The following is a 25904-nucleotide window of genomic DNA, read 5'->3' as shown; positions in this document are numbered from 1 at the left end:
CCCCAGTTCCCGGCCAGTGCTACTCCCCCACCCCATCCTCAGACCGAGACCGCACCCAACCTGGGGTAACCGTGGCAGGGAGGGGTCAGCCCAGGATGACCCTAGGTCGGGGCTGGAAGAGCTACTACAGGTAATACAGGGGCTGCAGCTGCTCCAGAAACGAGGCCACAACTCCTGGCAAGGCGGGCCAGGCAAGGGCCTCTCTATAGTTCTGAATGCCAAAAATGGCAAAGTCAGGACACAGTTCCAGCAGCTCTCATAACCAGACCTACAGAGGCAAGAGGAGAGAGGGTGGGGGGGCTCATAGGCTCACCCACTGATTCACTTCTAGGCTGCCTCTCACTGTTGTGCCAGTTACATATTACACAACTCCAAGATGCACCACTCATACTGTAGTACACAAACGACATCACCTGGAGTTGGGCAGTGCACAATCTGCACATCCTTACATGGCTGCCCTGAACACTCCCTCATTCATTCACTGTCACTAATTCATTCTGTTAATACATATCACTGGCTGCTCTGTGCCTGGCCTTGTGCTGAGTGATGCTGGGAGTTAGACCCAGTCCCTGGAACCTTCAGGAGCTCCCCTTCTGGTGGAAAAACAGGTACAGGAGCAGATGGATTCCAACAGCATGGTTTGGGCATTGTGGGTGGAGGCATGTGGAAGGCTCTAGCTGGATGAGAGACCTATCTCAGGGTGACACCGGCAGGATGAACCCCAATGCATCAGAAACATTAGAGGACTTTTGATTGATAAGTTGTAGGAAGAGCTCCAAGGACTGATCTGTTCCTTCCTTCACAAACATTTCCAAGACCCTCCTTCCCCTTGTCCAGTCTGTCCCTGACTCTGCCTTCTTGCCAACAGGGGAAGTTGTACCCTTAGGACACATACAACCCCTCTCAAGATGGCTTGAGCCTCCTCAGGGAGAGCTGGCTTTATGGGCAGCGAGGACAGATTGGGCATGTCTACCTGCTTCCATCCACAGGGTTATGTGCTACTGACTGTTCCAGAAGAATAGCCGGTTCTTGCCGAGGGCCTGTCCCTCCCCTCAGCCACACGCGTTCTGGATCCTTGAGAGGCCGGGAATGGCTACAGTCACAATGGAAAATCTCAGTTGCAATAAAAGATGATTCTTGCTTGAGGAGTCTGGTTCTGAGTTTGCTGAGGGATTCTGGGAGGTGGTGAGGCTACCCTGAAATGTTTAAAGGAAGGTTTTTCCTCCCTGATAGTTCCTGTGTTCCCTTGACCCATGAGGGAGACATTCTGAATTCTGTCTTCAGTGTCTCGGGGAAGGGAGGCTCTTCAGAAAACAGAGAAAGAGCTTGAGCTTCAAGAGCCCAGGCCCTGAGCAGATGGGACACAGAAAGGACACAGGGAATATGCACATACAGGAAAGTTCCCTGCTGGAGAGGGAAGAAGAGGAAGGAAACAGTTTTGATGTCCCTAAGAAAGGGGGGGGGGGAACTACAGGAGCCTGAGATATTTGAACACAGAGGAAAGGGGTTAAGGGAAGCAGCCAGACCCCTAAGTGTGGAGCCAGGTCCAGGTGGAGGATTATGAGATGGCCACACCGCAGAGGTGTGACAGGCAGGAGAGTGACTACCATGTGCCCACGAGCAGGGCCATCAAGGGAGAGAGTGAGGAGTCCCCCCGCCAACCAACATCCAGTCCCATGTGGCCCAGGCAGAGCAGGGCAGTGAGCAAAGAAAGCCCAGGTCCCAGAGGGCTACACAGTCAGAAATGTGAATAGCTCCATGGTTGCCAAGGGCGGCAAAGAGGGCAGATGCCCACTCCCACACCTGGGTAACCTGCCAAAACCCACAGCGAGTTAGGACTGGCCCCAGGAAAGGGCAGACGAGGGGAAACTGGATTGTGATAAAATCCCCATCATGGGCGGGATGGAGGCTCATAATAGTCTCTGTTTCAGGAGTGAACAGGGATCAGCAGCCCAGTAACCCCAGCTGGCCTCTGGAAACTGGCGGGCCCATGGGGAGGCCCTCCCGGAGGCCAGTCCTTCACCGGCCACCCAAACCATGGAGTGCCCCTCATGGATTTGGTACAGGGTCCCTGGCCTGTAGTAGGAGCTTGCAGCCCAGAGCAAACACTGCTGTGGGTTCTTTACTTGACTCCCCATCTGTTTTACAAATATGAACCACAAGCCCAGCCGTGAAGGAAATAAGTCCCCAACAAGCAGCCCCCAGAGAAGTCCCTGGGCAAGAGGGCAGGACCACACTGCACTTCAGCCTTGCAGTCTCCCAGCCCTCGGTGCACATGTGATACACCTAAGATAGGGTGGAGGCTCGGAGACACCTCCCCAGAGGACAGTTGCATTCTAACCCCAGAATTGTCCCACCGGTGGGTAGACACACAGCCTGGTGCATGGTAGATACATAGTAAGTACTAAATAACTGAATGGAGACATCCTCAGGACCTTGAAGAAAGCTGGGGAAGCCTTGGTCTGCTCCTCAGCAGGAATAAGCTATCCAGGCATGAGAGGGCCTGTCCTACCATGGAAGCCCCTCCATTCCCCTCCCGTGACAGTAACAGGTGCATCTCACTTAACAGTCTATAGACACAGACAGCTGTTATCCCATTAGATTCTTATGATAACACTGAGCGGCACCTGATGGGGTATGCAATTACCCCCGTTTGCCCAGGCAGGGTTGCCCACACCCCTCTGGTACTGGAAGTCAGGACACGGGCTCCAAAGACCACCATCCTCCTCCCTCCACCCCAGATGGCCGCCCCTTGCCCCCATCCCAGGCTTCTTCGCTCAGCTGGGGAGCAAAGAGCCCAAAACACCTGTGCCATTCACCTGCTCTGGTGGCCTAAAGTCTTCCCCAGTGGCATTGCTCCTGAAGGTCCTTTTAAGGAAATATTAAGAAGTAGTTTTCACATTTTTTTCAAGGCTAATGATTCATTTCCTCAAATAAAAGCTTACAAAGAAACCTGATATATAAGAGATGACAAGAGAGGGGCTCTGACTAGAATGAGGCTCGGGGCTAGAGTTCCACCCCTCTAGTTCCACCTTCTTTTTTTTTTTTTTTTAAGATTTTATTTATTTATTTGACAGAGAGAAAGACAGCCAGCGAGTAGAGAACACAAGCAGGGGGAGTGGGAGAGGAAGAAGCAGGCTCCCTGCTCTGCTAGGAGCCTGATGCGGGGCTTGATCCCAGGACCCTGCCCTCCCGAAGGCAGATGCTCAACGACTCAGCCACCCAGGCACCCCTCTAGTTCCACCTTCTAACCTCCAAAGCAGACACATCTGAAGAACCTCTATGCTCCACAGAGTTAAGGCACTGAGTTACCCAGGAGGGAGGCCCCAGTGCATGAGCCACCAAGAACCAAGGATCAGGGCCCTAAGGGAAGCGAACACAGGATGGATGCGTTTTAACAGATAGAATAGTAACCTAAAGAATGGGGGAGGGGCACCTGGCTGGCTCCTTCCGTTGAGCATGCTACTCCACTCTAGATCTCGGGGTGGTGAGTTCGAGCCCCATGTTGGATGTAGAGATTACTTAAAAAAATGAAGGGGGAAATTGATCAGAAGATAGAAAAAGGCCTAGAAGGAAGGACACGGAAGGCTCTCCCTCTTCCCCACCTGCAGTGAGGCACCACTATCCTCCAGCTGTGGGCTCTGCCTCCTCCACGCCTGGTCCAATACCCAGTCCAATCCTGTTGTCCTGCTTGGTAAATGACTCTCACATCCAGCCGCAACACCACATGGACAAGGTACCCATCTTCTCTCACCTGCATTATAACACAGCAGCCAGAAAAGACTTTTCAAAACATAACCCAAATCATGTCACTCCCTGTTAAAACCGTCCAACGGCCTCCCATCCAACACAGAAGAAAACCCACTGTCTTCGCCACAGCCCCCAGCCTCTGCCTCTCCTGGTCTCCAGTTGTCCCCGTGCCCCTCCCCCCATCAGGCACACCAGCCTTGACTCGCTCCCCACCGGGTTGCTCCCTACTGCAGGCTTGTGCCAGCCATTCCCTCTCCCTCTTCCCCCCAGCCTGCATGGGATAGTTTCTTCTCATCCTTTACATCAACTTAGAAATCACTTCATCTGAGAGGCCCTCCACTACTCCCATCTCAAACCTTCATTTCTTTAAGAACACTTAGCACAACTTGTCATTATTTTATTGAATGGTTTGTTACTTGTTCTGTGTCTGTCTCTCTGACAACAAATTATGAGGGGAGAGACCATGGCTCATTGATACATTTCTGGGCTTGATACATAGTAGGTGCTTAATAAATATCTGAGGAGGGGTGCTTGGGTGGCTCAGTCAGTTAAGCGTCTGCCTTCAGCTCAGGTCCGCATCCCAGGGTCCTGACATCAAGCCCTGCATCAGGCTCTCTGCCCAGCAGGGAGTCTGCTTCTCCCTCTGCCCCCACCTCTGTTTATGCTCACTCACTCTCTATCTCTCTCAAATAAATAAAATCCTCAAATTAACGAATTAATTAATTAAATATTTAAAGAATACACAGATGGATGGATGGATGGATGGATGGATGGATGGAAGGATGGATGTGTGGTAGATGGATGAACTCATCACCACTAATCCAGGCCCTGCTCCCATCTGAGGACACACTACTGCTAGAAACCAGAGGGGAGGCAGGGCCAAGGACTTCAGATTTTCCATTTGCATAAATATATATTCCAAGGAGAAATAATCCTTATCTGCTTATTAAAGCAAAGAGCTCTTTTTTTTAAAGACTTTGTTTATTTGACAGAGAGAGAGCGTACAAGCAGGGGAAGCAGTAGGCAGAGGGAGAAGCAGGCTCCCCGTCAAGCAGGGAGCCCGACACGGGACTCAATCCCAGGACCCTGGGACCATGACACGAGCCAAAGGCAGCCACTTAACCGACTGAGCCACCAGGCGCCCAAGCAAAGAGCTCTTTAGGTGATGCCTTAAAGCAAAACCTAGTTTGAGATGTTAGATGGAGTTAAACTGCTTTTCCGTCTGCCGTAAACTTATAATTCAGATATTTCACTAAATGACACTCACTTTTCCCCCACAAGAAACCCAAATGCTTGAGGTTGGCAAGAGCAAGCCAGATCTCACATGGATCAGGAATCCTGAAAATATTCGTATTCTTTGAAAAGCATATGATAAATTTCTACTTCTGGAGATTTTCTAAAGAAATCATCAGAGATTCAGAGAAAGATTTAAGGGCAAGAGCATTGGTTTTATGATGAAAATTTGGGAACAAGCTACATGTCCAACAACAGAGGATCACTTAATTATCTGAGCCACAGTTTCTTCATCTCTAAATGGGGATGTGGGTGATGATGGTGATGATGCTGTCGATGATGATGGTAACAGGTTGTCATCAGGGTGGAAAGCGTTTTCTGAGTGCTCATTAGTAGGGGTGTGGTGGTTGTGGCCACAGCCTTAGGACTCGAGTTTCATTGTGATTTCCATGACATGACCCTTCCCTCCTTCTCAGGCAAAGCCGGTTCCCCATGATGTAAAACCCAAGCTGGCTGAAACCATAGGCAAATGCCACCATAGTGACACCTGCAGCTATATATGGAACCAACTTATTGCACTTCCAGAACAGGATGCCCATTAGCAGGTGCTCAGAGGGACAGCAGCAAAGACAAGGTGCCGCCAGTTACTTGCCCCTCTGGGGATAATAAAAAGCTCCTCTCAGCACAGACACAGTCACCTCTGGCCTGCAAAGTCGAGACCACTGGCCTGACTCTGGACAGTGACATCTGTGGGGCAACTGGGTAGAAAAAAACAGAGCCAATACACGGACATTTGCAAACATGTCCTGGAAGTAAATATTTAGGCTTTTAAAACCTCTTATGCATTTGTGAGAAGGTCTATTCACTAGTACAGTTTCAGTAGAATATACCAAGAAAACTCTATCCTTCTACTAACAATGAAAACTCAAGAGTAACATTAACACGTCTCTACACCTGCCTTTATCTTGGTAAAAGCACTGTAAAGGATCCATTTTTTTGGTAAAGAAACAATCCAAAAATCCGTATTTTCTTGTTGCAAACAAGGTACGAGTAGTTGCCAAAATCCAGGGAAAATCTAGAGAAATGGTATAAAATCTGAGAGAAAGGTGGGTGAACAAAACTGAAAATGCTCAACATGATAGTAAAAAATGATGATGATGGCGATGATGATAGCAAATTATAGAATACTCACATATGCTAAGTGTGGTGCTAATCTTGTAACATATTTCATCTCACTTAATCCTCATGACAATCCTATATATGGACAATATTACCCCTACTTTACGGATGAGGAAACTAAGACACAGAAACGGATAATGCCCAAGACCACACACCGGCAGGCGGCTGAACCAAGATTCACACCCAGGTCTGTCTGGCCCCAAAGCCTGTAAGCAGAAAATTCACCTCCTCCTAAAACCCATATTCTTCACCTTTGATAACTCACAAAGCCCACTGAAAATCTCATGAGAGAGCCTAAGGAATGAAAATTGACCCAAACTTTACAAGCAATGTAAGAGTGTGCAGGGATACAAGTTTCCTGTAGGAGGCCCCTGTGAGTTCCTGCTATTGGCCAAGATCTGAGATTACCTACACCAGAGAAGGAAACTGAGGCAGGAGTGCTGGACATGACCGCTGAGTTCCAGGTACTAAAAAGACATAGACAAGCATATAAATGTGTACGCAGGTGTGTGTATGTCACTACAGAAACACCTACAAAAGGTCAAAATCTTGATGCCTGTCAGCGGGACACACACAGCTCAGCCAGACCTATTGAGACATCTTCTCACAGAGGCCATTAAGAATGGGTACCTGCCTTATCATCTGCAATTGTGATCTCAGCCAAGCCTTGGCCAGCCTTGAAAGGGTCCTCTCTTTCACGAGTCAGCAGGTCAGATCACTTAGGGCTTGGGAACAAGCAGGCCCTTTTGCCCAGCGTGATAAGCCATCCTGTGTGAATGGGCTTCCCGTAGATCTTGGATTAGCAGAATTCAGTGGTTGCCCCACCTCCCAAGGTTGAAGGAGAGAAGGACAAAGAACTGGGAGGACCCAAGGGCCACTAGAGGCTGCATCCGGGATGTGCCCTTTCCCAACCTCTGAAGTTGGATTCATTCTTTGGGTCCAGAGAACCATTGTAGGCACCAAATTCAAGGGCCACATCCACCAACAGCTGTCACAAATTATGCCTAAAAGATGACTCCATTTCCCTCAGATGTCCAAGAAAAATAAGACCCAAGACAGTTGGGTTTTGTCTTCTACTTATCATCATATATAAAACTCTACATTTTGCCCTTTGAGAAAAGGTCAACTGTCATTCGTTCTATGCATCCAACATTTCAGCAAAGCCCAAAATGGGACATTTGGCAAATGGAGCTATAGTTGAGGTTCACAGTATGAGAACCCCCATGGGGTTGAAGAGGGCCCTGCGGCAAACATGCGGAGCCTGCGTGAGGGCAGGGATCCAGGCTAACTCCCCAGCCTCAGGTTGGCAGGAGCAGGCCTTAACCAACCCCTTCAGCATCATCTCTCTCTCCTAGATTCTTGCGCTGATCATACAGGATGTACAAAATCACAAAATTTTAAGTGGCAGGAACCTAACAGGTGACTAGGCCTTCTCTAAAACAGAGGAAAAGCCAGAGGCCCAGAGCATAAGCTCTAGAGTTCCGGGGGCCATTAAATGAGATAACAGATGAAAGAGAGCCTAGAATTCTTGAATACAAATGACACTACACCAGGCTACGGACTCTGCTCAAGTTTTATTCTAAGCCCAGTTAGGGAAAGGAAAGAGGGCTGAGCAAATTATGTAACTCCTTTTTTTTTTTTTAAAGATTTTGTTTATTTATTTGACAGAGACAGCCAGCGAGAGAGGGAACACAAGCAGGGGGAGTGGGAGAGGAAGAAGCAGGCTCCCAGTGGACGAGCCTGATGTGGGGCTCGATCCCAGAACACTGGGATCACGCCCTGAGCCGAAGGCAGACGCTTAACGACTGAGCCACCCAGGCGCCCCCAAATTATATAACTCTTATGCTTACAATCCCCCAGGCATGCACTCACGCTCTCATCGGTTACAGACACTGTGTGCGTTCTAATCCTCCTGCATCCGTCGCTTCCTTCTCACCATGTACATCTGATATAAAATGTCACTTGACAGGAAGGCTGTCCCTAAACACCCTCTCCAGAGTAACCCCATCCCCTCCCCCTCGCATCCCCGCCCTAGCACTGGTCACTGGTGAGGGCACGGCATCGGCACCAAAAAGGGCTCTCGCCGGGCTGGCACCTGGCAGCCTTACACACCCCTCTGCTCTGCCATTCACCTGGCACCCAGCTAGCCTGAAGATAACAGCCTGTGAAGGTAAGCACCCTGAACATCTCTCAGAAAGACACCGGCAAATGTCACAACCATTAGCAGGTGCTGATCTTGGCAGTCAGCCTGTATCATGCCGCCCTTATCAGCACATTTGGACCATGCCCCTTCATGTCTGACAACTTCAGTGAGAGACACTGGGCTATAAAATGAGATGCAGCTTTGCTTCTGACAGTTCACAGGCAAGAGCAGGAGGAGAGGCAGCTTCCAAAAACGTCCGCCTATCAACAGAGACCTATCAACACTGGGCAAGGTAAGAACTTGCTAAATCAAAACTCGAGAAAGTAAAGGTCAAAACTCTGAGGCAGGAACAAGCATAGGACAGCTCACCGGAAGATCGATACCTAGGGTTTTGCGCTTATCATCTCTTTAGCAGTGCCCCTTGCCTACGGAAATGCGCAGCACTCTACCTAGCATGCTAGGTGTTAACAATTGCCTGGTATGCAACTGCTTTTAAAAGTGGGGGATCTTTTGGGGTGCCTGGCTGGCTCAGGCGGTAGAGCATGCGACTCTTGATCTCGGGGTCATGAGTTCGAGCCCCACAATGGGTGCAGAGATTACTTAAATAAACTTTTAAAAACATTAATTAATTAAAATATTTTTTTAAAAAAATGAGGGATCTTTTGATTCTTGAATGATTCTTGAGATTCTTGAATGATTCCATCCAAGACGATGCCTTAAAAATAGTGCCACAAATTCAGTCACAGAGAATTTTATTATTTCTCCCTCGTAGGACACCTACGTGTTGCCTTAGACACCAAATTCCAATCTCTCACAGATGAAGGTAAAATGAGAAAAATAATGAAAATGTGATGAGTGTTTTCCTAAAGTCAATCTTATTCAATGTGAAAGATGTCACTGACTTCCCATTTTGTCTTTCCCAACATTTTGGCAATAGCAGTTCCTCTCGGTCTTGGTAAATGGCAGGCAGCTTGATTTGGGCAATGCCTATGTGTGGCATGAGCACAGGCCTATGAGCCTGGGTTTTTTTTTTTTTTTTTTTAAGATTTTATTATTTATTTATTAGAGAGAGAGAGCATGCGCACCAGCAGTGGGGAGGGGTAGAGGGAGAGGGAGAAGCAGGCTCCCCACTGAGGACCCTGGGATCATGACCTGAGCCAAAGGCCAACACTTAACCGACTGAGCCACCCAGGCACCCTGATAAGCCCAACTTTATAAAACTTGACAAGGTAAAAAAATGCAAACAGAGAGGAACTCCAGCATCTACTGGCTTCACTGAGGGCAAATACCCTAAGACACAAACCTCCCTATTACCTTAAACATGAGAGAGAGACTTGAGAGAATCCGTGTAAGGGAGGAATCTGACGGCCAGAGAAGGGAAGCTACCCTTGAGTCACACACCTGAGCTCGGAGTCAAACAGGTTTTCTGCCTGTGTGAACCCAGCTCTCTGTCTTCTTGCTGAGGCTAAGTCTCCTCTGCTGGAAATGGGGTACTATCTAGTTCCTGGATTTCTGTGAGGACTATATAAGATGTTGAGGATCAAGTACTTAGCACACTGACCAGTACCTACACTGACCAGTACTCCACGAGTAGATATATATGGACACATCCCAACAAAGAGAGGCAAAGTCAAGACTTACAAGTTTACACTTTCACAACAGCTACAGCTGCTCAACCCTGGCCAAAACAAAAAGAAGCCACACACTCTGCAGTCAATAGGACCACCCACTGCCTTGCAACAGAAGAAGCTACAGAAAGTGGGTAAATGGGTTAATTCAATCATCAATCCACACCCAGAGGAGCCTCCTTTGTGCCAGCCACCAACACAGTAGTGAGGGTAGGCCAATGCCGCCATCGGACCATGCCTCTGCTCTCCACGATCATGGGAACAGGCTTTAAAAAGACAAGAGAAGGCCTGACATGGTCATACTGACAAAGATAGCTCTAGTCTCTGCACACTGAGATGACCAGGACAGCCCAATGACCAAAGGGGTGGAGGGTGCCAACCCTGCAACTGATTGATAGAGTGATTTACTCCTGATTGAGCAAAACTACCGGCTGGAGGCTGGCCAGTGGGCACAGGTGAGAATATTGCCTGCTCTGTACCACAAGTTTCACCATCAGTAAAATGTGGATATACGCTCCTTCGCAGGGTTGTGTAGAGGGTTTAGAGCAACTGATGTCCATTTACTCTCCACAAAGGGGCTGACACATAGAAATCTCATACCAATAAGGACAGTGCTATACCTAGTTGACCAGAAGCTGGGAGAGACTTTGAGCACCATTGGAGCAACACCTTTTGTGGCTGGATCATTCAAAATTCTTGAATTCCCCAGCTGATAACTCAGAAGGCTCCAAGGATATTTGAGAAAGGAAGACTGGCAGGAGGATGTGGACCCTAGAGGTAAGGCTATCGGCAGGGCTTGGCCTGTACTCAAAGGTTGCCACCAGCCTGTAGACATCTTTATGCAAAGTTGGAAAAGTAGAAAAAATAAGACTTTGCCATGTGATGGAGCATTTTCTGGGGAATACAATATACAGATAAAATATCAATAATGTGAGTGGCACCTCTCCACAAGAGTTAGGACCCCTGTATGTATATATCCAGTAAGAACGTACTGGCACCCCTACGGTCCACTGGAATGTGGTGTCTGACAAAGCTCACTTTTTCAGGTATCAGTTGCCAAGATGCTGACCCTCTGGGCCCTGGTCATCACGCTGACCGTCCAGGCAGGAGCACTTGACCTGCTGAATCCATCTTCACTGCTGGGAACTCTTCCTGTCAATGAAGCAGCCAATGCGGCTCTCAAAAATGCCCCTCTTGATCTACCTGGAAGACTGCTCAGTGGTCCCCGAAAAGGCTCTCCATCTAGAAAACGTCAAGCTAGGACCCCAGGAGGCAGGTGTCTACCCGTGGCCAAGTACTCAATGTCTAACAGCAACCTCGAAGAATGTAAGTAAAAATTGTTTCACCTGCACACCTTTGATTCTCCACCCCCTCACACACACTTCTCCTTTCTAAGCCCAAACGCTAATTACACCTTCAATAAGGAGAATACACCAGAATCGCCTTAGGAGCTTGCTAACAAAACAGCTGCCTGGGCTCCACCCCCAGACACTGTGGTACAGCGGTTCTGCAGTGGGCCTGAAACCTGGTTTTCTAATAAGCTCCAAGTTGATGTTGAAGCTGCTTATCTGTAGTCCACACATGGGGAAGGACTGGTCGAAGCAACCCTGGAGAAGGGAACTCTTGGATCCAGCAAAATGTCTGGTTACCTGCGTTTTATGTGACCCTTATCACCTGGACACTGCTGGGAGCTCTCACAGCTGCTCAATGCTAGGCTCGATAGCTCATCCCAAACACCCACAGGTGCTTAGAGCATCGACCCGGGTAACAGGGAAGCAGGAAATGGGAAATCCAGGTCCACTGCCAAACCCCCTGACCAGATTTGCTCTCTCCAAGCTCCCTTCTCATGCCCTTCCTGAGTCTCAGCCTCCTCCTCAAAGATGTGGAATTTTGTCCTCCAGCAATCTCCCAGGGCCAGAGAGCAGAGGAGCTCAGGAATTCCAAGGCTTGGCAAAGAAGTGACTCTTTTTGGAGACCAAGAAAGAAGTAGGACTCATCGGCAAATGAAGGCTAGTAGGAAAGCCCACAAAGCAACCTGTGATGGCCTTTTGCAGCCAGGCTCCTACAGCCAGCCTTCCAGGATTACAGGACAGGGTGACAGAGGGGAATCAGTGCCTGCCTAATGATCCCAGTGCACAGGCCCAAAGCTCACACATCCACTGCTTTGCCTCTTCGGGAACATTTCCTCCGCTCTACCTACACTCATCCTGCCTTATGACAAAAATCCTTGAAATATACAGAAAAGTTCAGATAGTGGTAAAAAATACAGTTGTGGGGGCGCCTGGGTGCCTCAGTCGGTTAAGCATCCAACTCTTAATTTCAGCTCAGGTCATGATCTTGGGGTCGTGAGACTGAGCCCCGACTAAGCTCCTTGCTCAGTGCGGAGTCTGCTTCAGATTCCCTCTCCCTCCGCCCCTCCCCCTGCTTATGCTCTCTCTCTCTCTCAAATAAATAAATACATCTTTAAAAAAAATTAAAAAATAACAGTCGTATACCCAACAAACAGTGATTTGGTGATGGTGGTTGTTAATTTCATGGTCAGACATACAAAACCTTAAAAGATACATACAGCAAATATTCTTCTACACACAACTGAGATTAAGGAATAAAACTCAGCCATAGAGCTGAAGGCCCCAGGTAGGGCTGCCTCCCTCCCTCCCCTTCTTCTCCCATCCCTGGAGGAGACCTCCGGCCTGATGATTTTTCCCTTGCCATTTCTCTATATGCTGTGATGTGTGGCTATTTCTTCTCAATATAAAAAACTGCACTACCTGTTGTAAAGTTTCCCAAAAGGTAACCTGCTTGCACTGTCTCTCAATCTTGTTTCTGGGGTAATTCATCCATGTTTAATGAGGAAGACTTTCCCTTCATTTTCACCATGGTATTCCACTAGATGAATCCTCCACAATATGCATCTATTCAATTTCTGTTCTGTGCAAGTCTGTGCTACTCCAGACAACGCTGACCTGAACACCCCTGTATGGGTCTTTGGTGTTCACGTGAAATTCTCTAGGCATAAAGCTATGATGCGGGTGCATCCACATCACCCTACACAGGCAGGGGCTCCCCACAGTATAGAGCCCCACGCATGGCAAGCAGCAGCAAGACTCCAAAAGCCAAAGCCCATCAGCTCAACAGGGCTGGTACCAGAGAACTTCTTCCTCCTGCTACTCCGTTGTCCTTTGGTCCAGTTAACTTCTTTACTGAGCTAGGCATGGTTGACCACCACCCAGATGTAACAGCTCCCCTTCTGAGTTCCTTCCTCAGGCCACTGAGACCAGTATGATAGGATAGGACCCCTGTGACTTCATGGCTCTCCAGGGTGGCTCTTGACCCTCTCTCCTTCCCCACCATCTTCTGGGATTGCACTTCTCCCTGTCCTGCTTATCTCCAGTGTGGAGGCAAAGACATGGCGAGCACGGCCTCCACCCTAATGATAACAATGCTGCAGGAGGATCAGCACTGATACGGGTGTTCTCTTAGTATGGGCAGCTTGTCAAAGGTGGCAAGACCTCCCAATGACCCACAAGGGGAAAATGAGGCCTGGAGAAGAGACTTGCACAAAATCACACAGATGGAGAACAGAAGAGTCCAGATCTGTCAGCAATACCACCTCTTCACTAGCCGCCTCAACCCTACTCTGCAGTTAAAATTGGCTTAACTCATTAGTCCTGTACCCAACAACCCATGCTGCAGGTTCTATCCTGCATTCCTGCACAGGTGTAGAGACTGGGGCTCAGGAAAGAGAAGACCCTGCCTGGGGCCACTCAGACTTCAAGGAACAGAGTCTAGACCTTATAAATTCAGGGCTACTGGGCTCAAAAGCTAAACTAAGTCCTTTTGTTCCATGCCCAAACTGCTTTAGAGTAACACACTCGACACCAATTTGGCCTCAGGTAGGTGCTAAAAAATGTTAGCCCTTGACAGAAGACAGGTTATCTCTGCATCACCAAGCTATTCTGTTGTGGGCAGTGGGAGGGATGGATATATCCAGAAGGCATGACATACAGGACCTACGGGTCTCACAATTCATAGGTGCTGGTTTTCCAGCTGGGAAGATTCCTCTGGCTGAACCAGCTGGACAAGCAACAGCAGGATCATGTCTCTTGACCCGTTTCAGATATGAATGCCACCCTGCCCCCAAAGATCAAGAAGAAGCTGATGTGTGAGAAGGTACTTCTGTCTGGTACAATTGGAAAAGTGTTATCCATGGTGTCTAACTCCAACCTACTGTCTGTGTTAGATATCACTTCATCCCTCAACATACTACCTGGAGGTGATGCTCTTGGTGGTATCCTGGGCAAAGGAAGTGGTGGCCAATCCCCACAGCTTCCACTGCCATCACTCTCAAAAGTCACTGATGCCCTCAATATCCAAGAGAATCTGGGCAGCCTACTACCCACCGGTGCAGAGAAGAATCCTACAAAAGGCCTCGTCGACTCCCTTGGTCTTGCAAATCTCCCCCTGCCCCTGAATGATGTGGGTGACCAAGCCGGAAAGCTCACAGAATCCACCCAGGGCATGCTGAACAATGCACTTCCAGCAGGCATTGGAGATGCAGTCACAGGCCTGTTGGGAAGTATTAACCTAGAAGATCTCTTGTTGGGGTAAGTGACTCCTTGATCCTAAGGTCTGGCATAGGAAGAAAGCTGCTGTTTAGGGACACTGAAGTTCAACCTCCAACAACCTCATGGAAAGGGACAACCACATCTTCATGAAGCAATATTCTAGTTCTGTGCTGAAAGAGTGCCCTTTCAGAGGGAAATATGTTCAAGATCTCTTGAGCTTAAGGAGCAGGGTGGGGCAGGGGGCTAGGGAGTCCCAGGGATGGATGGGTTGGTAAGTTATTAACTGGCTGCTTCGAGGGTTATTTCTCCTGCTGCCCAGGCTGATTTCTGGAGCCAGGACTGACCCATGATGCTGTCACTTTGCAGATTAAATGTTCAAAAAGTGACTGTGGAAAGCATGACATCAACCATGACAGGTGATGGGATCCTCGTCCAAGCCACAACTACTGCCTTCATAGGTGGAAAAGGGTGAGTCTGTTTCCAAATCAGTCAATTGGGACAGCATAGACTAAAGACTTAAGATTCAGGGTCCAAGGGTCAGGCAGAGACAATACAGAATAAGGTAGGATGATTGAGGATGGCATAAATTGGACACCAGGCACAGCTGTCTCTCGCCTCTGCCCCAAAGGACTAATGCAGGAGAATGACCCCATGGAGCCCTATCCTCAAAGAGTGTAAGCACAGCCAGAAATCCAGATTTTCATGAAGCACAGCCAGAAATCCAGATTTCCATGTGAAATCTGCACAATTTTATACATGGGCAATGAAGAGAGAAACCTCAGAGAATGACATGTACACTGGTATCATGACTCCAAATAATCTGGACACTCCAAGGAGAATCGGCCTACTCTACAAACGACACTGTCTAAGGCAGTAAGGGGGGATGGAGGTGATTCAGCCACCCAATGGGTAATTAATACACAGCTCTATGCCAGATGTTGTTCTGGGCACAGAAGGAGGACTAATGGCAGTCCCTGTCCTCAGCGAGCATCCACATGTGGAGAGGAACAGGTTAACAGTGTAGGCCCAAGGCTCAGGGGAAGACATGAGAGGGAAAGGCAATCCGCACTGGGGAGAAGACTTCTTGGACTAACACACACAGCACTGAAACCTCTCACTGAGCAAGCTCCAGCCAGGCACGTAACTGAGGCACTCTGAACTCACTGAACCCCTTAGACAACCTCATCAGAAAAGCAGTCCTGTTTCTAGACTAGGAAACCAGTTTAGACGACCAAAACCAGTTACAAACCTTGCTCAAAGTCACACAGCTGACAGAGTTTGAACCTAGGCATTGAGTCTCCAGAACCCATATTTGTGACCACTACAGTTAGCGGTATCAGGAAGAACATCTGTCTTCTCCAGAACACCAGCTTTAATGAGACCTGGCTCTGGTAAATGGTGGGTTTTTCTTATGCTGTCACCCACGCAACAGACAGCTGGGGATACTGGGCACAAAAGTGTAACCTATAATGGGCATTTTGTCACCTCGTGCCACCAACAAAAGACTTCTTGAAGGCTGGTGAGGAGAGTGATTTTATCAATGTTTACTGAATGCCTCCCACAAGCCAGGCTCCGAATGCTGTGTAGAGGAGGAAGGCCAACCTTGAGGCATGCTCACTGGAAAGCACCAAACTTTCCCTCTCTCAATTAATCTAGATAAATTCATGAGGCTGATTCCCAAAATGCCTATTGCTTGGCCTGAGGGACATCTTAGAGCCAGGTCTGGTTTCACCTGCATCTTGCTCTCCACAGCCTAGCAGGACCTGTAGTCAGCATACTGGGATATCAAGTACACGGGGATGTAACCGTGAAAATTGGCATTTCCACGAACAACACCCAGTGTGTCAACCTCCAAGTCCAGGAAAAGGACATCAAGGCCAAGAAAGTGACCCTTCAGATAGCGGACATGTACGTGAGACCATTTTTCTCATTTTCTAGATCAATGTGTGCCAGAATGTCCCCACTTAGAGATGGGTTTGGCCAATCCAATGGCTTAAATGATCAGTAAATGGAGGCTCAGTGAGGGGTCTGTGTTTGGGAAGAGCCCCTTGTTTGAAAACAGTCTTCTCTCACTCTGCCCGTATATGCTAGGCATACTCTTTGTATTTTGTTCTTTTTGCATAAGCAATACATTCACTTAGCTCAAAATTCAAAAGATACAAGAAGCCATGTGAAAAGTCTTCGCCCACGCATGGATGCCAACTGGCTAATTATCCTCCCCGGAGGCAACCAATGGATCTAGTCTCTTCCGTTGGCTTTCAGAGATATTATTTGCATGTGTACAGTTGTGTTACGTATCCACACACCAAAAGGGGCAGATATTATATACACCTTTCTGGACTCTGTTTCACTTAAAATAAATAGCTTGGAATCTTTTGCATCCATATATAAATAGCTTCTTCATTGTTTATGGCCTAGCATTGCATTAATGAAGATACACTACAATTTAACAATCCCTTATCAAGGAAGAGTTGCATTTTTCAATTATTAACTTTTGTATCCAACTCCAACTACTAAGGTCCCAGACAAATCTGTTCACTAACGTGAACGAGTATCCGAAGGATAAATCTCTGCATGGGATCGCTGGGTCAGATGTCAGGCATTGACAGTTTTCCCAGGTATCCTTGCATCTTCCTTAATGACTGAAACTGTAGACAAAAGGGCTCAGGTGCTTGCACAAATTAAGAACCAGGACATCATGCAGCTGTTTCATCAATAGATGGGGTTTTTCCAATGTCTGGGAAAGATCCAGAAATGCAAGAATCACACAGTTCTCCACATGTCTTTCCCAGGCTCACAGATACTTTGCCAGTGCCTATCTCTGTGCCTCTGCCTTTGGACAACATCATTTCTCAAGTGTTGACAGTAGCTATGGAAGAAAATGTAAGTCCTGGGAAAGAGGAGAGCACCACCTCAGAGGGCTAGGTCACTGGGGGAAAGACAGGAAGGAGTCCTTTCCTCAGATGTGGGCTGAGGCTGGAAGAGACTCAAGAAGGAGACATCAGCCCTTCTGGCCCAAAAGACCCCAGCAGGACAGGATAATGCCTCAGGCTGGGAGGGTGAGAGGATGAGTTCTCCCAAAGAGAAATCCAAGAAATAGGACAGGGAGAAGGAGGGAGGACAGGAAGAAGGGAAAGAGGAGCTGGGCGGCAGAGGAGGACAGGCCTGCTGCACTATCAAAGCTAACTGGTGGTGATTTCACAGTTTCAAGAACCGGAATCGTGTGACATTGATCTCAGTGATTTCAACGAATGCAAGAACTGTGAGTACAAACACCAGACCTCCCTGGGGCTCACAGGTCAATGGAGGGCTCCTCTGGGATGCCACCAGATGACAGACAGGAGAGTATGGGGCTGTGAGCTACAATACCATGTACCTCCAACCATTCAAACCTCAGCACCCTCACGGCAGAAAATGTGGCGACTTACCAGCTTCTCTGAATCACTGTGACTCATTCTCCAGGACAGAGCAGGGAAAAGAGCTCCTTAGAAGTCTCTGTGGTAACCCCACCATCCAAATGGTTTGCAAAGTGCATATGTGTGTGGAGTTGGGAGCAAGGAGCATTCTTAGTCCTCATGCCAGGGAAGCTGAGAAGCAAAAATTCCTTCCAATGTCCCCAAATATATCCAGGAGACAGGAATGATAGGACATAGTGGGACAGCGGCTGCCAAGACAGTCAAAACAGGGAACTGGTAACATTTCCCAAGTCCCAGAGTAGATGAAACTGGGGCCTGGGCAACAAGGCTTTTCCTCTCACTTGAGGTTTTGGCACAACAAGAATAGGGCCAAGCCCTTGTGTTGTCTTCCTCCCTGAAGCCTCCTCCCAGAAATGGAAAAGCCAAAAAAATAAAAAAATAAAAAAAAATTTAAAAAAAGAAATGGAAGAGCCACTAGGGCACCAACGTTCTGCCTGGGAGCGAGAAAGACAGAGGTGTCCACACTAGTCCCCCATCTGGAGGGCAAAGCCAACAAGAGCCCAGGGGTTGCAGGGGTGTCTATATGCTCTCTCTCCTCTCACCTGCAGCTACTGGCTTGTTCAAGTATGACGTTAAAAGTTCCAGGATTTCTACACAAGGTCTTTCAATCTTCTACTGTGTAAGTGTTCTTTATGCTTACAATAGATTCCGTAGGAGGGCTGGAGACATCCCTGAACTCACAAAATATATGCTACTTAAAGAACACTTAAATGGGGGAATTCACCTGAAAAGTGAGGATCTGTGGCTTCTCTTAGACAATCAGCAGTATGGTAGCCCTAAGTTGGACTACATCAGAGCTAATCCACTAGAGAGGAGCAGTGTTTCCTTCTTTACAAGAGATTCCTACTCTCCAGTCTCCACAAACACCAAAACTTCCCACAGACCCCCAACACGGAGGCTGGGTGGGTCTACTGCTGTCATCATTCTCCTCCACTGCAATGCTCACAGGGGGCCGCTTCACTCCTCGAAATCTCAGCCGGGCCTCCAAAGACACAGGAATTGATGTTAGTCTCACCTGACGACAGGGATTTTTCTGCTTTGCTCTCTCTAGGGTAAAGCCGTCTTTAACAACGCTATAGTCCCTGTGCCCGGAAGTCCCCTGCCACCAGATCCTAAAAATGCCAACATTTCCCTAACTCTGTCCCATCAGTTACTGAGAGTAATCGTCACTCAAAGTGCCAAGCAGAGCTCTGTCAAGGTAAGCATCATCTACATAGCCCCTGGTACCATATTCCTCTTTGCTTAAGCCTAGTCTGTCACCTGAGAGAAGGTGAAAATGCAGTGGGTTCCAGAACATTCTTCCAGAGATAAATATGAGGAAGTGCTGTGGTGCAGATTTTCCCTTTATGATCATGTAAATGGATCTTTGTCGACATTGAGGGACAGCAGAGAGCAGGGGCAGAGGAGAACAAAGGTTTTCTGAGCACCTTCTTTATGCCAAGGACAAAGCCAGGTGTCTTTCTTACATAATGAATGTCCTTGCATTCTCACAATAGTACTAGGAGGTAGGGATTCTTATCCCCATTTTACAGAGAATCAAAGCAAGAGAAGTCATTTACCCACAGCTACAGTATGAACAGGGGAGTGGGTTTATCCACATGTGAGGTATTCGTTTGCTTCTGGCCGTGAGAAAAGGAAGAGAGGCAGTAATAACAAGGATATAATAATCACGGAGTACTTTCTAGGGGCCGACCTCAGTTTCAGCAATGTACAATGTTTCCTTAACAGCATCCCCAAGCGATCAAGTGCAGAGCACTCTGCCACAAGAGCAAAAAAAGAAATGGGTTTAAATTGGATGAGGGGTAATAGAAAAGCAAAATTTTATGTATTAAATGCCCTACTGTCCTTCTGAGAAAGGAAATGACATATAGGAAAATATTTGGAATTTGACCCTGTCTGTTGTGGTCACATCAGATGCACCAGCACCCAGCTACGTGACCGATTCATACTAGAGGGCCAATAAGTATTTGAATAAATGAACTGAATAATGCATGGGTATCTTACAAGGCAACATTCTGCAGTCATTCTTCCTCTCCATATTGTAAATGATGACTTCTTTAAAACAGATGAATAACCTGGCTGCAAGCATCACCAAAATAGCCTACTCCTTCCAATCAGGCAACCAAATCCAAGCCACCTACTGGGTCACTGTGGAAAAGGATGGTGAGAGTTTTGCTACTGGGAAAACGGTAAGTACTGAATAACAAATCAGGATTGAGCTGTGAGGAGGAACTAACAGGAACAAAGGTTACATGGAAAGAAGAGTGGTCTGGAGTGTAAAGGGAGCTAATGCCAAATCCCTGCACGCCCAAGTGCCTGGGTGTCCCTACGACAAGGGAGGCTGGTGGGCTCAGCCGCCAGGGCAGAAGAAATAAACAGGTTGTCTCCTGAGACCAGGTAGTCTCCACTCTGGTCCTTACCTCGTTGTCCTTATCTTGTTGGTCATATCACAATGTGACACGTTTGCTGACTAGCCAGGTCAAAATATTATTTTTAACTCATGTTTGTTTTATATTAATGCAGACCTTAATCATCGCCCATGACTGCCAGATTTCAAAAGACAAATTGATACTAGACATCAAGATTAAGAGGTACTGTCTATAACTACAAAATCCTCTTGACATTTGTCAGTATAGAAACAAATATTAAGAACCCAATTCAAATCACATGCATAATTATAGGGAAATAAAAATGGAGTTTTACTCACCTTAAAATTGGTTACTCCTCTGTATCTGACATTTCATAAATGGCTTTGAGAAGTGACTTAATACCTAAACTCTAGAATTGGTTAATATTTTTTATGTGAAAATAATTTTTCCTTGTACTTTGTCTCCTGACAGCTCTGAACACTGGGTGACACCCCCTGAGGCTGTAAGTGGATTCTATTTTTAAAATATCTATATGTGAGAAATTATCTTAATGCCAGATGCTCAGTGACACAGGGACTCTGGAAGGAAAAGGTCACACAGACTAGATCACAGATGCATTGTGGGATAGGACTAGAGGTTCCAAACCTAAGCTCTCTCTGAAGAGTTGTTAAAACTAGTTCCCAAACCCCATTATTGGAGTTCCACATTCAGTCAGTGACCTAAGGAAGGCCTAAATCCATGCTTTTTTGGTGTCATGGGTGATTCTGATACACAAGGCAGTTCCAGAGTCCACTGGAAGAATGAAAAGATAATCTAGACCCTAATGTTGCATGGGCTCACGGGAGTTGCTCAAAAATACACCCAGCCTCCCAAGGTCTAACCCTTCCCATCGGTGTTTCTCAACCCATGTTCTACGGAGTGAGCACATGGATCACCAGATGAGAGCCTGGAAGTGGGGAAACGGGAAAAGTGAGGGTAGGGCCCAGTGAGCAGACTCCAGGAAATTCACAGGAGGTTCACCAACCACACCCCTCTTTTGGATATTTTATCTTATACATATTCACACCTTCATTTAACAAATGTTTCGTGAGCACCACTATGTGCCCAGCCCTAGAATACAACATAAGATAATGATGAGATCCCTGACTCCGAGAGTGACGCTCAAGTTTAAGTGGGAAGACAGAGACAGATTAAAATCATACACAAATCAGGTAAATCATTAAGAGTCTAGTAGCCACACACTGGGTGGAGGCATACATGGGGCACCCAGAAGTGAACAACCTTATAACTACGGGTGACTACAGAGGCTGTGTGCATCTCATATGTCAGCCCTGAGATAAAGAGGAGTCAGTTGAGAGAAAAACTCTGGGAGTGTCACAAGCCCAATGATCCTGCATCTCATCTTCAGTGCTGGGAAGCTACGTGACATGCCAGGCTCTGTGCAGGGGAAGGATCGTAGAAGGCATGGTCCCTAACCTTGTGTAACTACCCACCTAATGGGGGACACAGACATTTACACAGAAAGTTGTCAATTCAGCACAAAGATGACAGAGTAGAGAGAGCACCAACTAGGAGGCAGACAGTGAGTTCCCTGAGAAGATGATGCCTGAACTTAGCCTTGAAGGAGGAGTGGTTTACTACAGACCCAAAGTGCGTACTAGGTAGAGGAAACAGGATGTGTCAAAGGTAGGCATCACGGAATCATAGGCCTTTTGAAGAGGGGAAAGGTGAGCAGAATGCCAGCAGAGAGAAGCAGAACTTGGAGACCCGAGAAGGGGATGCAGAAGAGGCAGGCTCAGCAACAACCAGGCCTTCCCCACACTGAATTCAGCATCTGTCTTGAGAATATGCAGCTGCACCGCTGTGCCTACAGCACTGTCCGGAACATAATAGGAACCCAATAAACGTTTGTTTAAGGAGCCACCTAAGGCTTCAAAACCTACTGAAAGGCTTTGGAAAACCCCAAAGCAGAAGAAGCCTGAGGGACGGACCAAGTTCCACCTCCCCACCTAGCCTCATCCAGTAACAGACTTCTACTAGGAAAAACCCACATATCAGGGGCACCCAAGATATACTTATAAAAACGCTTCTCCCATCTCTTCCAGGAGGACGAGGCGCAAAATGTAATGCCTGTGGTTCTGAAGAAATTTTTGTCTGCCCTTAATGGTATGTGGAATTAATAATGTAAACACGTAGAAGAGTCATAAGAAAGGGACAAGCCTGTGAAACCACATTACAGAATGTTCTACAGCACTGAGCACAGTATCTTTCAATCACCATCTGGGCTGAAAATCATTTCTTTTCGGATAGGGACTTCAGAATCTTGAGATGGCAAAACATGAAAATTAAATCTAAATGCCTCTTCAGCAGGTCCTAATGAAATCTAGCCCACTAGGGTCTTCAGGACCAACATCATCATACCACTTAGAGGAAACATGGACCTGGATCACCTAGTCACAGAGATGCTGGAGTTTGAGAAACCTGAGACTGAGATCATGAACTTCACAACCATCAAGAGATGATGGTACAAAATGCCACCTATACATATTTGTGGTGAACTCTAGAGGGGTTCAAAATATCGCAAATAACACCAAAATAGCAGGGTCTTTTAATCTTCTTAAGTTAGTGAAGGCAGACATGCCTACATGGTTCTTAATATTGATTCTCTATACATAGAATACCCACCAGGTTTCCAGTTAGTTCTAGGGTCATTTCTGATCCTTGTAAACTCACCCATACACACACACACACGACTAAGAGAGTCTATGTCTAAAATCTGTCCACTGAATGGGCATGGGAGCAATTTCTCCTAGAGCCGTACACTGACCAGAGATCCCTCTGGTTGACTATGGCTAAAACAACCCAGCCTGGTCATTGTTTTCTTCAACTCTATCTTAAAATTCTCCTTCTTTATTTCAGAAATGACAAGTGCATGGAATGTGCCACCAGGAGTAACCTCAAATCCTCTAACCAAAGCCAAGGTTGAAGTACTGAAATCGGTAAGAGAGAAATACAAATATTTCCCCTTTGCACTAAGGCCTACTCTATACTTCAACCTTCACAGGAATGAACGGGGCCAATGGGCTTCAGCCTCAGTCTGTTCCAGGCTACCTTACCAGCTCCAACCAATCTCCCCACTCTTTCCTAGGCAGATTCACTGCCTACTGTCCCTTTATTCACAAGCACTAAAACTGAGACACTCTTGGTTATATGCAGACACATAGTCTACCATCCCCTTACTTTTCTGAATATGCCTCAATCCCTTCTTTGGAAAGATTCCTACCCCATATGCCTGACTCATCCACACTGTTACCTTCTGTATGCTGGAGCCTCTCATTCTTGCCACCCTGACTCAAATTTCCCTCCTTCTTCCCATCTATCTAACCTTAAACCCAGAGAAAATTTCAAAGAGAACTTGCTTCCTAAGAAACAGGTAAAAGAATGGGATTTTTATTTAAATTTGTCACCAGACAAACAGTAAATGATGAGGGTGGGTTGAGGGAAGATATATGAGAGAGCAAATAAGTTTAGAATCTCCATCACCCTTAGGTGTTCCATTCTTGATAAACATGCTTATCAAGTATATAATCCAACTGGAAAAAATAACAACTTCTTTCATTTTGGCTCAAATCTCAGAAGTTGTATATTCATGGTTTTACTTAACCCCCAAATTTCCCTCGATATGTGGCCAAATCAACTACCAGAGTATAGAGCAGAGTAAATCAGCATTCACCTCAATGTTGGTTTTCTGCCTCCTGTGCTTACACTCCATGGCTCTGAGTGGCCTTGGACATATCACTTAACCTCCCGAAGTCAGCCTTGAGTCAAGGGATTGGATTAGATGAACATCAACTATGTTCCAGCTACAAATGATAGCCCAACCAGAACTGGTTTATGCAACAATAAAATTATAGGTAGTGCACACCCAGGGATGAGACTAGCTTCAGCAGCGGTCTGATTCAGGGCCCAAATGATGACACCAGAATCCATCTCTTGGCTCTACTATTTCTAGGTGAGCTCTATTTTGGGTGCACATGGAGGTCTCTACCTACCAGAAGCTTCACCCTCCATTTCTCTCTGGAATAGTTCAAACAACAACCACCCAGAAGTAACCTCTGGGACTCCCATTATCCTGATTGTTCCATCCTCGAAGCAAGAGCTGTGGGCAGGGGGACGGAGTGCACTGGCTAGCTTAGCCCGTGCCTATATAGTCAGCTTATGTATTTAAGAGTATAATTAGTTGTCTTTTATTTCCTCATAGAACGATCTTCAGGCAGCAAATTAAACCCAGCACACCTGATGCCAGACAATTTTCCAGAATGAAAGCATTCTAAAACTTCTCTAAGAAATACTGAGCCAAAGACATCCTTATCATTAAGAAGCCAAGTAGAATAGTCTTCTGAACATGCCAACTATTCTTTGGAATCTCACCAACATTATCTTGAATTAACAAGTGCAAGAAAAGCAAGAATCCAGGGATTTTTGGCATTTTGTAATCACTTCTTTAATAATTAACTTGTTTTCATGCAAAAAAAAAAATGACTCCTTTGTCTTCAATTCATACAAATACGAATTCTGTCTTATGTTTATGACTAGTAAAAGTACTATTTACTAGGGACATAAAAATTAATAGTATGAATGATGAGGCAACCCAGGGTTAATTTATCTAGTGTACTAGGGGACAATCCTGACAATGATTAAGACTTTTCTTCCCATATCTCTTTCCTGCCCTCTCCAATTCCAAGTGCTTTCTTTTACCCGTTGGCCCAATGTGAAAATCACACAGGGGCTAGAATCCAATTTCCCCATAAACAGCGAGGGGCACAGTCCAAAAGCTAAAAGCTGAACAGAAAAGATCAGGGAAGAGCCTGGCAATACCATGAATAGGGCAGCAAATGATCTAGGTCCCAGCTTAGGAACTATAGGCCATGCCAAGTGGCTGGGGGAGGAAAGCTAAGCTGAGCAGTCAGGAGACCAATAAATGCAAAGAACCCCAGAAAAATATGCAAGAGGGATACTGAGAAACACAACTGTGATTTCTACATCAGGCAAAGACTCTATGCCTTGTGCCCAGTGTCTGTTCTAGAACCAAAAGAACTCAGATTGTGGACACAAAGACCAGGTAGGGGAAGCAGATACTAGGCTTGCCTCACGGCAAGGGGCAACACCCCATAAAATAAAGACCAAATCACACCATTACCTTCAGCCTTTTGTCCAAACCTTAGGTCTTGATTTCTCCCAGGCTCCTGGGATCGAGTGGGGCTCCTTGCTCAGTGGGGAGCCTGCTTCTCCCTCTGCCTACTCTGCCTTCTCCCTCTGCCTGCTTCTCCCTCTGCCTGCAGTACCCCCTGCTTGTGCTCTCTGCAAATCAGTAAAATCTTTAAAAAATAAAAAACTGTCAAGGTCATCAAAAACAAGGAAAATCTGAGAAATGGGCACAACCATGAGGAAAAACTTGCTTTTGGAACCAAAAACATAAATAAGCTGAAAGTGAAGGAATGGAAAAAGAGATTTCATTCAAATGGTAACCAAAAGACAACTGAGGAAACTATACTAGT

At 46.8% G+C, this 25904-nt stretch overlaps 2 protein-coding genes across 3 annotated transcripts in view; one reads left to right on the top strand and one right to left on the bottom strand.

Moving 5' to 3' along the window:
* The window catches only part of CDK5RAP1 (CDK5 regulatory subunit associated protein 1), a 71761-nt gene that overhangs the window by 3153 nt on the left and 42704 nt on the right, over positions 1–25904 (bottom strand). Inside the window, exon 14 of one of the 2 annotated variants that reach the window (XM_048222389.2) lies at positions 3606–3754. The exons of the other annotated variant lie outside the window; for it this stretch is intronic. Coding sequence (XP_048078346.1) covers positions 3606–3754 — 149 coding nt within the window. The remainder of the gene's footprint in view (positions 1–3605; positions 3755–25904) is intronic. 2 annotated transcript variants of the gene reach the window in all.
* On the top strand, positions 8429–24885 carry LOC113258491 (vomeromodulin-like). Its single transcript, XM_026503293.3, has 15 exons — positions 8429–8597; positions 10980–11259; positions 14054–14540; positions 14868–14969; positions 16254–16409; positions 17294–17384; positions 17706–17763; positions 18526–18596; positions 19029–19175; positions 20044–20166; positions 20501–20568; positions 20818–20848; positions 22452–22512; positions 23266–23345; positions 24608–24885. The coding sequence occupies exons 2-15, from the start codon at positions 10995–10997 to the stop codon at positions 24629–24631; spliced, it is 1764 nt and encodes a 587-aa protein (XP_026359078.3). The 5' UTR covers positions 8429–8597; positions 10980–10994; the 3' UTR covers positions 24632–24885.

Source organism: Ursus arctos, unplaced genomic scaffold (genome assembly GCF_023065955.2).
Source record: "Ursus arctos isolate Adak ecotype North America unplaced genomic scaffold, UrsArc2.0 scaffold_16, whole genome shotgun sequence".
Lineage (NCBI taxonomy): Eukaryota > Metazoa > Chordata > Mammalia > Carnivora > Ursidae > Ursus > Ursus arctos.
This window is presented reverse-complemented; position numbering and strand designations above follow the sequence as displayed.